This window comes from Saimiri boliviensis, chromosome 9 (assembly GCF_048565385.1).
Source record: "Saimiri boliviensis isolate mSaiBol1 chromosome 9, mSaiBol1.pri, whole genome shotgun sequence".
NCBI classification, from domain to species: domain Eukaryota; kingdom Metazoa; phylum Chordata; class Mammalia; order Primates; family Cebidae; genus Saimiri; species Saimiri boliviensis.
The window spans coordinates 49598429-49611568 of record NC_133457.1 but is presented as its reverse complement, the minus strand read 5'-3'; the positions used below and the strand labels follow the sequence as shown (position 1 = coordinate 49611568).

The window sequence follows — 13140 nt, the reverse complement described above, 5'->3', positions numbered from 1 at the left end:
TGTAGAAGACACAAATAAATTAGAAGATATTCCATGTTTATGGATAGGAAGAATTAATATTGTTAAAATGTTCTACTCAGGAATCAAAAACCAAATACTGCACATTCTCCCTTATAAATGAGAGCTAAGCTATGGGTATGCAAAGGCATGCAGCGTGGTACAATGGCGATTAGAGACTCGGATGGAGAAAGATGAGAAGGGAGAGAGAAAAAAACAACCCATTGGGTACAACGTATACTACTTGGGTGATAGGTGCATTAACATCCTAGACTTCACCACTATACAATTCATGTAACAAAAAAACCACTTGTAGCCCTAAAACTATTTAAAAATTTTTAAATAAAATGTCTATATTACCCAAAGCAATCTCTATCAAAATTACAATGGCAGTTTTCATAGTCACAGAAGTTATAATCCTAAAATTGATATAGAATCACAAAAGACCTCAAATAGCTAAAGTAACCTTGAACAAGAAGAACAAACCTGGAGGCATTACACTTCCTGATTTCAAACTATAAATTATATTGCAAAGCTATAGTAATCAAAACAGTCTGTAGCTGTCATAAAAACAGACACACAGACCGATGGAGCAGAATAGAGAACCCAGAAATAAATTCACACATATATAGTTACTTAATTTTCAACAAAAGCACCAAGAATACACAATGGAAAATAATAGACTTGTGAATAAATGGTACTGAAAAAAACTGGATATCCACAAGCAAAACAAAGCAAAATTGGACCTTTCTGTTACACCATATTCAAAAATAAATTCAAAATGGATTAGAGACTTACGCATACCTGAAACTATAAAAATCCTAGGAGAAAATATACAGGGAAGGCTCGTTGACATTGGTAGTGTCAATGATTTTTTAATTTGACACCAAAAGTATAGGCAACAAAAGCAAAATTAAACAAGTGGCACAATGTCAAAATAAAAAGCTTCTGCATAGCAAAGAAAGCATTCAACAAAATGCAGATGCAACCCACAGAATGGGAAAATTATTTGTAAACCATATAAGCAATAAAGAGTTATCCAAAATATATGAGGAACTCATATAACACAATAGACAAAAACAATTTTAAAATGTGCAAAAGGACCATTCAGGATGTTTTTTCAAAGAAGATATATGTATACAAATGGTCATCATGCACATGAAAAGATGTTCAGTGTCAGCAACTACCAGTAAAATCCAAATCAGACCCTCAATGAGCTGCAAACTCACAACTATTAGGATGACTACTATCCAACAGTCAATGAGGAGAAATGTTGGTGAAGGCATGAAGAAAAGGGATTCCCTGAGGACTGTTGGTGAAAATGTAAACTGGTACAGCTATTATGGAAAACAGCATGGATGTACCTCAAAAAAAAATTATAAAGAGGACTTCCATAGGTTCAGCAATTCCACTTTTGGGTATATATCCATGAGTGGTGGTGGGGATATCAGTATCTTGAAGAGATAGTTGCATTCCCATATCTATTGCAGCATGATTCACAATAGCAAAGATATCGAAGCAACCTAAGAGACTGTCAACAGATGAATGGATAAAACAATATGTGAGAGAGACATACATACAACGGAATAGTATTCAACCTTAAAAAAGTAAGGAAATCCTGCCATTTGCAACAACTTGGATGAATCTAAAGGACATTATGCTAAGTGAACTACCACAGACACAGAAATACAAATGCCTCGTGATAACACTTACACATGAACTCTTAAAAGGATTTCATGTCACAGAAACAGAGAGTAGAATGGTGGTTGCCAGGGGTTAGGGAGGGAGTGGGGGGAAAGAGAAGATATTGATCCTAGGGCATAAACTTTAGTTATTAATATAAGATAAGTATTGGAGAATGTTCAGCATGGTGATATAGCTAATAGTAATGGATTATATACTTGAAATTTGCCGAGAGTAGATCTCAACTAAGTTCAACACACACACACACACACACACACACACACACACACACACACAGAGAGAGAGAGAGAGAGAAAGAGAGAGAGAGAGAGAGAGAAAGGTAACTGTGTGACATGAGGCATATGCTAAATAGCTTGATCGTGGTAGTCATTTAATAACATATACATATATGAAAACATCACATACTCCCTAAATATATACAATTTTTATTTGTCAATCATACCTCAATAAAGCTTGAAAAAATCCCGCCAATTGGTGGACCCCACACTTGCATCCACCACTCGTGTTTGTGTGTGTGTGTGTGTGTGTGTGTGTGTGTGTGCGCGCATGTGTGTGGTCTTTGACAAGTTGCTTAAACTTTGTCTCAGAACATCACCAGTAAAATGGGAATTAAATATTGTTCTTGTGCCATGCAATTATTACCTGAACTGATGCCAACAAGGTACTAGAGCCTCTGGCACAAGCCCACCACTCAGCCACGGTAGGGAATGACAGTGGAGGGAGCAGTAGGCTCTCAATGACACCCACTTGGCTGATTTTTTACTTTTCAAGCAGTTGGTCTTCATGCAGCCTCAGCTGGCCTATCTCTTTGTCGGAAGGCTGCCCTTCTAACAGGAGAGAGGCCAGCTGAAGCTATATAATAACAAGACTCATGCTTCTGAGCGAAGCGTATCCTGAAGTCTGCTCCTTCTTAACGTGAATGAAGATACTTCTTTCCTATATGAATAGAAATGCCTTGTGTGGGAAATTCAGAAAGCACAGAAAAGTATGAAGTCACCCATAATCCTGCCAAAGTAACCCTTATTAACAGTTTGTCATATTTTCAATAGTTTTTCTGTAAAGTTTTTAAACAAAATTAGGGCCACAATATCCCTGCATTTGTCCTCCCTCCTTTTCCCACTTAACATTTAATTATATGTATTTTCCCCATCTTTAAACATTCTTTATGAAAACCACTTTACTGCTGAACAACAATCCATCTTATGCATAGATGTTATGCTTAGCTCTTCCCTTATACCATCAGACTATGTTTCAGTGTAATAAATAACATTAGATGAACATATTTGCACATGTATCTGCAATTGTATCATATTTTTAAAGAAGGAATTGCATGCCCCAAAAGTACAAGCAATTTCAAAATGACTGGTGTATATTACCAAGTAGCTTTTCAGATAGATTGTTCCAATTTAAACTCCACTAGAAGGAGGGTGTTGGTCAGTATGTCTGTCTCACCCCCTCAGACCCCACTCTCCCAGAGGAAAAAAAATAATAATAGCTAAACTAATATGCAAGATAGGGACTGGTTGCTCTTTGAAGGTGAATTTCTCAAATTGATTTGGAGAAAGGTCCAGGGACTGATGTTCACCATAGTTAACTGTGGGATTAGGTCTTCCCTCAGAAGATAGTAGTAGAAAAATCACTGAAATATGGGAGAAAAAGATACAATTGTAACAGAAGCAAAACATGTGACTTTTCCGAGCTTTCGAACATTTTTAAAATGTATATCTTATCCAAATATGACCTTCTCCCATGCAACAGTTGGTCACAATTTTGACCTAATGCTTCAAAGTCTGTGCTTTGAAACTCATTTTCACACGAATGAAGTTGGTGGTGGTGGAGAAGGTCAATTAGTTTCTCAGTTTCATTAAGACTCGTTGGGGAAGTAGATCTGTAACCAACTGAGCCAAGGATTCAGCTTGTGTTTATTTTTCTACCACAATCAGTAGTGTTTGGTCTGCTTAACGTCGCACAGATTGTAAATGCTGAGCCTTCCTTTTGTAAGAGGAGTGTCTGTTGAGAGCCATTTAATTTTAAAGAAAGTGAACTTTTTTTTCAAAATTCAATGTGATGTTATGAAAATACACTTCTCATGGTTATATTAAAGTACTTCTACCTGACAGAATTCCTCCCCTGTGAAAACTATAACCGCATGCAAGTTTGTTAACAGAATCCATGGGGACTGTTACCAACCAACGCTGAGCCATTGCAGGCCTGTGCCGGCCCTCAGAATTGAGAGGGAAACAGTAATTGGGGAGAAATAAAAGGTATTCTGAACACGAGCCGCTAACCTAGAAACACATTAAACACACTTTTATTCAGACATTTTAGACTGAATTTTTAAAATATTAAGTCAAACTATTTATATTGTTAACGAAATTCTATCTCAAATTGGCAGATGCAGTTGTATTTTTAGAAATAGTCCAGAGAAGGGCCGGGCGCGGTGGCGCACACCTGTAATCCCCGCACGTTGGGAGGCCGAGGGAGATGGATCACGAGGTCAGGAAATCGAGACCATCCTGCCAGCATGGTGAAACCCCGTCTCTACTAAAAATACAAAAATTAGCTGGGCGTGGTGGTACATGTCTGTAACCCCAGCTACTCGGGAGGCTGAGGCAGGAGAACTGCTTGAACCCGGGAGGCAGAGGTTGCAGTGAGTCGAGATCGCACCACTGTGCTCCAGCCTGGCGACAGAGCAAGACTCTGTCTCAGAATAAGATAAAAAAGAAATAGTCCAGAGAAGATAGCAGGGTAGATTACTCTAATTCTTGATCCAGTGTCTTGGGTCACTTCTTATTCCCTCCCGGACATCAGTCATTGTCTGCCCGTCACACTTCCCATTCCCTGCTCCTCCCACCTTTACATAGATTCACACGTGCAGCACCTGCTTACGGCCTGGTGCTAATACTATTTCACTAATATTGGGTGATTGGTGGACCCTTTTTTAAAAAATTATATCTTTAAAGCATTATTGGACTTTTCAAATTTTCTAAGCTTTCTTTTCCATGTTCTTTCAATGTGCATAAACAATACACAGCAGTTAGAATGGAAAAGAAAGCTCGTTGAGGTAATTTTTCTTGAGTTTTGATGAAATGTAAAAACATACCTGAGTCAGGCCTGGTGCAGTGGCTGACTTCGGTAATCCCAGCACTTTGGGAGGCTAAGGCAAGTGGATCACCTGAGATCAGGAGTTAGAGACCAGTCTGGCCAACATGACAAAACCCTTTCTCTACAAACACACAAGAATTAGCCAGGCGTGGTGGCATATGCCTATAGTCCCAGCTACTTGGGAGGCTGAGGCAGGAGAATCACTTGAACTCAGGAAGTGGAAGATTGCAGTGAGCCAAGATTATGCCACTGAACTCGAGCTTCAAAGACAGAGCAAGACACACACGCTCTCGCTCTCTCTCTCTCTCTCTCTCTCTCTCTCTCTCTCTCTGTGTGTGTGTGTGTGTGTGTGTGTGTGTGTGTGTGTGTGTGTATGAGTCAGCCATTCCCTGTTTATTTTGTTGATTTTTTTTTTTTTGAGACAGAGGAGTCTCACTCTGTTGCCAGGCTGGAGCGCAGTGGTGTGATCCCCGCTCACTTTTTTTTTTCCAGACAGAATCTTGCTCTGTCACTCAGGCTGGGGTAGTGTTGTAATCTCTGCTTACTACAGCCTCTGCCTCCCAGGTTCAAACAATTCTTGTTCCTCAGCCTCCTGAGTAGCTGGGACTACAGATGTACACCACCACATCTCGCTAATTTTTCAGAGATGGGGTTTTACTATGTTTGCCAGGCTGGTCTCAAACTCTTGTCCTCAAGCCATTAGCCTACCTCAGCTTTCCAAAGTGCTGGGATTACAGATGTGAGCCACTGCACCTGGCCTATTTTGTTGATGTGTTTTTTAATTTCAATTTTTAAAGTTTCTGGTAAAAGATGATTACATTTGAATTCTAATTTGCTGTCAACTCTGCTGCCAAAATAAAAGTAGGAATGAAATCATTCTCAGCAAAATACTTTAATCTCTTATAATTAAAAGCTGAAAAGTATTAAATGCACTTTAGGTCTTTATTAGTTCTTTGAAACTAAAATTGTATTTCAGAAAAAATAATTAAAATTTTGCTCATTAATTACCAAATATTTATTTCAGAATCATGATATCAAACCCACAGGAACACACAAATGACTCAGAAAAAAATTACTTGGTCTCTTTTAGAAAAGAAAAGTATCTTCTTCAGGACAAGAAATCTGTTATTCTGTGTAGCTTTCAGAAGGGAGATCACATGTTTCCTTATTGATTTTGCTTCCTATTTGGTAGCAAACTAATGTGAGATGAGGCAGTGAGCATTCCTGGCGACTAGCCCAGATGTTAAAAAATACGTGTCAGGACATTTTCTGAATTCCATCTTTTTTCCAAAGATGTCCTCGCAGATGAGTGGTCTTTGCCCTACACCAGGGACAAAATCACACAGCTGTACTTTAAGAGGAAGTTTTCTGGCAACCCATTACTTGTAAACACAAGCCAGTTGGATTGCAGGTGTGTGCTGGAAATTCCCTGGCAGTCCTATTGCACCGCTAGGTGGCTCCAGCCAGTGGTTCCCGGAAATTTGCCACCAGAACATAAGCAGGCTACAAGTGGAGCCATGCTCCTGTTTGCCCTTGTTTTTACAAACAGATAGGTAAAAGGGTCACTTTCTTTTTGTGAAGGTGGGTGGAGTGGAGAAGGAATTTGGAAGAAAGACACTGTGGTTAGATTGACCTGAAATGATTGTGAACATCCCTGTTCCTCAGGCAATATCAGGAATACCGAGAAGCTGAGCTATGACAAACAACACCAGTATGAGATCCTGGTGACCGCCTACGACTGTGGACAGAAGCCCGCTGCTCAGGACACCCTGGTGCAGGTGGACGTGAAGCCAGTTTGCAAGCCCGGCTGGCAAGGTAGGCCTGTTTTATCAGTCCCGTGTGAAGGCAGCATGGTCTGGTGTACAGAAGGTGCCATACACGTCCTCAAATCATCACAACACATGACATATTTATGTATTTTATTGCACTTTAGGTTCTGGGGTACATGTGCAGATCATGCAGGATTGTTGCATAGGTACACACATGGCAAGGTGGTTTACTGCCTCCATCCCCCCATCACCTATATCTGGCATTTCTCCCCAAGTTATCCCTCCCCAACCTCCCCACCCACCTCTGTCCCTCCCTTAGCACCCCCCAACAGAGCCCAGTGTGTGATGCTCCCCTCCCTGTGTCCATGTGTTCTCACTGTTCGTCACCCACCTATGAGTGAGAGCATGCGGTGTTTGTTTTTCTGTTCTTGCATCAGTTTGCTGAGAATGATGGTTTCCAGGTTCATCCATGTCCCTGCAAAGGCCACAAACTCATTGTTTTGTATGGCTGCATAGTATTCCATGGTGTGTATGTACCACATTTTCCCTGTCCGGTCTATCATCGATGGGCATTTGGGTTGGTTCCAGGTCTTTGCTATTGTAAACAGTGCCGCGATGAACATACATGTCCAACACATAACTTTTTCAAGAACACTCACTTTGCTGTGAGAATTAAGTGGCTTGCTTATTCTCACAACTCTTAAGTGATATATTATCCCCATTTTTCAGCTGAGAATGTCAGAGACATCCCCTCTATCCTCATGTGCCCAGTTTGTCCAGTGCTCCCTTTTTCTGAGTCTCATGACATCTTTGATCGATCGCAATTATCTCACAGTATGTAGGATAAATTGCCAGCAAGCCTGTTCACTTTACTCTAGGGTGCTGGATCAAGCTGATGCATTTCAAGTTTTGCATCACTGATGAACACCTGGGGAAAATCATCATGTTCTTTGTGCTCACACAGAGTGCACACAGGCAGAAGTGGGAGACCCAGAATCCAGCCTCTGGATTAGGGAGTATATGAAATGTTGACTCTGGGAATGAAGAAGCAATGGCTTTGGATGAAGGTTGATTTTTGCATCAGTTTAGATCTTTTGGAATGCAAAGAAAAGTAAATGCTTAGGTCACCCTCAGATAGTAGGGTTTACCACTGAACTGAGAGCAAGTACGGAAGGTGAGGACAGCTGCATGGATGGACCATACAAAGATTCGAGTGATTTGTGGAATAATAATAACTCTAGTGGTGATGCCAATAGATCCAGTGGCTGAGCAGGGATTCTAGAGTTATCTCTGCCCCACTGTTGTGGTTGCCCGATGATTCCCTGTCTCTACATCATGTTTGAAGATGCTACAGGCTATTGCTTACTCATAACTCATAAAGTGCTTCATTTCTGTGTACTGCCTTCTCTTAGTGTGTCTTTAAGCTTCTGCCTCCCCGTTATTTTCTCTTTCTTTCTCTCCCTCTCTGTCTGGTGTCTTTAATTCTTAAATTCCCTAGAGAGTCTGTGTTAGTCACTCACATCCCTGTTGTGAAGACTGATGCCAGACCACCCTGTAAATCCCTGGTCGCTCTTTGAATGACTACCTTTTAGTCAGTTATTCTTTTCTAATTCAATTCATCAGGGTCAGATTGGCAGGACATCATGGTACAAAGTAAGGCTGTGTCTGAGAAACTACCTGGCATCACTCCCCTCGGAAGGCAGTCCTCAAAGCACTCCTCCCTTGCACAACTTGATCTCCCTTAAACTTAAAACTGGAAAGATCGGAAGGGGTAATTTAACCCGCCTCTGGAGAGAGCCAGAGTGGTTTGCCTTTGAATGAAGTAGAAAAGATGAAATGCTCAGTAGAGGAACCACAGGTAAGGCACATGAGAGTTAAAGAACAAAGCAGAGTCATCTTTGTGTCAGTCTGTTTAGGATCAAGGAAGAGACATAGAAAGAAGGACAAGCCAGAGTGGGAAACTTTGTTTTCCCAACCTCAGGGAGCCTGAGCTCTGATTGGGTATAATTCACTGGACCCGAGGACCCTGAGGACAGAATTCTGTCTTGTTCACCACTGAATTTCTCAAGCTTAGCACGGTGTCCAGTGCCAATTGCAGGTGCTCAAGAAATAGTCATTGAATGAATGAATGAATGAATGAATGATTGAACAAATTAATGAATAAATGAAAAGTTATCTGAGTAAAGAAGAACTCACCTTGTTTTTAACTCAAGGCAATTAGCTCTGTTGAAGGTGTGGCCTTTGAAAAGAAAACCTGGAAAAATATATAAACTCTCTGCATGGAATATGTTCACAATGGGAATTTAAGAGGGAAAGGCAAAGCACACAGCTGTGTTGGGTGAATAGTCCCAGTGCTTCTTTGACTTTGACAAATGAGGCACCTATAGATTTGTGATTACATTTTTATTCCTATATTTAAATGTAATTTCCTAACAGAATTTGTACTTATTAAATGTATGCAAGGGGAAACCTGGCCACAATGCTTAACTCTACGTGTGAAGAATGTATTGAGCACCACGCGACAGAGCACACGGCTGTTCGCAGCTCCAGACAGTGAGTTGCTGTAGGGCAAAGCTGGTGCCCATTTGCTGTTTTGTCTCCAGTGCCCAGCACAGAACCAGACATGATGCAGGCTCTTAGCAACTGTTTAACAATGGAGGAATGGTCAGCAAAACTTTGGCTAAAGAAAAAATGTATCTTTGTGGAACGAAGGAAAAAAGGAAGAGGCAATTCCTTACATCCACTAATAGTGTCGGGAAAAGTGATTTGAATATCAGAATCAACTACTTCATGGTGGCGTCCCTGCCTTAGCCACCAGCCTGTGGTGGCAGAAGCCGACAATGGGTTCTTCATCCTTAGGCTTCTCCCTCCCACTTACCCCTTGCAATTCCTTCCTTCCTAAAGTGCAATGACTTAAAACAGGTACAAGAATTCAAACTGCTAAACTGTTTTGGCATCCAGAGCCAGAGTCTGGGATGTCCTCTCTTTGAGTGACTGCCCCAGTAGGCTTCCAGATCATAGACAGACCCTCCAGGCTCTCTGAGAGGTATAGCAGGTCACGGTGCCTTTCTAAATTCCTGTTCCAGCCCCCAGGGCTAGAGGGGAACCTCCTGTCCTCCTCCCAGCCTACTAATTCACTTCATTCCTCCACTTGGACAACTCTCAACTCTTTTTTTTTTTTTTTTTTTTTTTTTGAGATGAGGTTTCACTCTTGTTACCCAGACTGGAGTGCAATGGCGCGATCTCGGCTCACCACAACCTCCGTCTCCTGGATTCAAGCAATTCTCCTGCCTCAGCATCCCGAGTAGCTGGGATTACAGGCATGTGCCACCATGCCCAGCCAATTTTTGTGTTTTTAGTAGAGACGGGGTTTCACCATGTTGACCAGGATGGTCTCGATCAATTGACCTCATGATCCACCTGCCTCAGCCTCCCAAAGTGCTGGGATTACAGGCATGAGCCACCGCGCCCGGCCAACCCTCAACTCTTACTCACTCATCTTGGGGCCTATTCTCTCTTATATGGCTGGTCAGGGCTGCAGCCTCTTAGCTGGAAGTACACCTTTCTCCAGGGACGAACTGACCACAGCTGGTCTGAGTTGTGTGTCTCTTGTCCTGCCCCTTCTCCCAGCTGTGTGGAGAAAATGTTTTACTGGCTTGCTTGCTACCTGCAGATGATTCAGACTGCCCCTTACTGTGAAAGCGCATCAGGTGCCTTGGAGAAAAGGGTTGGCTTTTCATGGAGCTGGTATAGGGTTGCACTTTGTAAATAGACAAGGAACACAGAGAGGGGAGGACATTCAGGGGACCAATGAAGAAACAAGGAGAGTAGTCTGGCTTGCATCAACAGCTGTGCCTGGAGAGATGCGGAAAGCAAGATTAGAGAGGCCTGTGGCAGGGGAAGGTGGGTGGCTGAGGTTTTGAGGTCAGGGTGAGGAGCTGCAGTGAGCCTCAATTCCCTTAGATCCAGCTGAGAAGGGGCTGTGTGCATTTGCCAGACATGATTCTACTTTATTCTCTGGGAGAACAGAGGCCCCTCCCAAACTGACTTCTCACAAGCAGCTGGAGTAACCAAGCAAATGCACTTTGGCAGTTTGAATTCTGGTGCCTGTTCTAAACCGTTTCCTTTCAAGCAGGAGGAGATCGCTGCACCGTCAATGCAATCCGTTACACGCAAGAGCTCCTGCTTCCCCCGAGCACTCTCAATCAGCGTGTCACCCAGTCCTTACTGCAGCCAGCTTCTTCCAGGGAGCTTTCTCAGAGCAAGGGACCTGCCCACAGCTGGGGCCTTTCCCTCCTTCTCAGGGCATCTCAGACCCCAGCTCTTTTGCCACCTGCCTTTCAGACCTTGGCTAAGGCATTATCTACCATGGCTGTGGTTTTCTAATTCCTGTATTTTCTCTGTGGGTTGGTCTTCTCAAAAGGATACAGGCTTCTTCAGGGCAGAACCACACTGCTTGCAGCCCATGGCACTGAACTTTCCATCCATCACCTAAGCATGAACTAAAAGTGTGTTTGCTAGCATCGCTTACCAATGGGCAGGGTGGGGCTTACTGTGGATTCAGCTTGAAGCAAGGGGAGGAAGGAAGGCTTTGCCTCCAGAAAACAAGCCCAGAATGCCAGGCACATACATCTTGCTCTTATGTGAGTTTTGTCTTCTCTGTTGTATTCTGAGGTTGTAATTCTGAATAGGTGACAATGGTCAGCTCACTCTGTAGTGAGGTGGAACTTTGCTGAAGGGAACACTCCCATTCTCACTTGGCCAGGGAAGAGGATGGCTCAAAGCATGAGCCAGACCTGTGTGAGTGGAAGGGAGAACTACTTCTCTTTGCTTTGTCCTGAGCTTTGAGAACTCACAGTGTGCTTAGAGGCACCTCTACTTTTCAGGGATGAAAACTTATATTAGGAACTAGGAAAGTGACACACCTGTAGCAGGTCACCTAAAGACAGGCTTGCATCCTGCCTCTCATGCCAAGTGTTTGAATTTGCAGCCTTTCTTTTTCATTTAGTTTAATGTGAAGTTCCGGGATACATGTACAGGACATGAAGGTTTATTGCATAGGTGAATGTGTGCCACGGTGGCTTGCTGCACCTATCAACCCATCACCTAGGTATTAAGCCCCACATGCATTAGCTGTTTAGCCTGATGCTCTCCCTCCTGCCTACCACCTGACAGGCCCCAGTGTGTATTGTTCCCTCCCAGTGTCCATGTTCTCACTGTTCAGCTCCCACTTATAAGTGAGAACATACTGTGTTTGGTTTTCTGTTCCTGTATTAGTTTGCTGAGGATAATAGCTTCCAGCTCCATCCAGGTCCCTGCAAAGGACATGATCTTGTTCCTTTTTGGGGGTGCATAGTATTCCATGGTACGTATATATATGAACTACATTTTCTTTATGGGGTTAGGTTTTAACATATGAATTTGGAGAGGATACAAACATTTCACTCTATAGCACTGACTGACTGTCTTAAGGGACTAAGAAAGAAGTGACCTACAAAAGCTATCTTTGAAGGCTTTAAGGGCAGGATCTTAGCAGAAGTAGTTAGGATGGGAAGGAGAGGTTTTAAATGCTGTCCTCATAGTAAGGACTTGTGGTTACCTAAGCCGTTCACAGGATGTTATATGGAGCCTAGCAAGAAAGAATGAGTAAGGAGTCATCTGTGGAACCAGATATCCTGTTTGAGTTCTAAGAGTATTGTTTTTACTTTTACTATGTATTGTTTTATAGCCTATTTTCGACCTTTAGCAGATGAGCTATTGTCCACAAAGCATCATTTAAGGAAGGAACAGGGCTAGGCGTGGTGGTTCATACCTGTAGTCCCAGCACTTTGGGAGGTCAAGGCAGGTAGATCACTTGAGGCCATAAGTTTGAAACCAGCCTGGCCAACATTATGAAGCCCCGTCTCTACTAAAAATACAAAAAAGAAACTGGGCGTGGTGGTGCCTGCCTGCAATCCCAGCTACTTGGGAGGCTGAGGCAGGAGAATCCCTTGAACCTGGGAGGTGGAGCTTGCAGTGAGCTGGTATTGCACCACTGCACTCCTGCCTGGGTAACAGAGTGAGGCACTGTCTCAAAAATATATATATAAGTAAATTAAAAAATGAAGAGGGAACATGTTTGAGAAATAGTAGCTAGACTTAGTGGACCCTGGTAAATATACTGGATAAAAAAGAGAAGGATAGGCCTGCCTGTCCCTTTTGGCACATGGGCCCCCAGATGGATTATGGTGCCAGTCACTGAGGTGGCGACATGGAAGGAGAAGGAGTTACGTGCAGCAGCTCAAGAGTTAATTTTAGATAAAAGATCAATGTGAGGTGCCAGAGACGTCTAGTGTGCAGTGGGATTGTCACATCTGATGCTTAGGAGAAAGTTATGTACTAGAGCTGGAGACTTGAGTCTCCTGGATATATGTGCTTGATAGCGGAGGACTTGAGTATAGATCTCATCACACAGAGTAAGAAGAGAGCTACAAGATCCTCCCAGAGATAGAGAATCCTTTAAACGGCTCCTCGATAGCCTTGTGGGGATCCCAGGATGCATACGTCTCAAGTTGAGTGTTTCTAA

The 13140-nt window shown here is 42.7% G+C and overlaps 1 protein-coding gene across 1 annotated transcript in view; it reads left to right on the top strand.

Annotated features, from left to right (window-relative positions):
- The window catches only part of CLSTN2 (calsyntenin 2), a 639705-nt gene that overhangs the window by 487159 nt on the left and 139406 nt on the right, over positions 1–13140 (top strand). The window contains exon 5 of the mRNA XM_039462018.2: positions 6472–6621. Within this exon, the coding sequence (XP_039317952.2) occupies positions 6472–6621 (150 nt within the window). The remainder of the gene's footprint in view (positions 1–6471; positions 6622–13140) is intronic.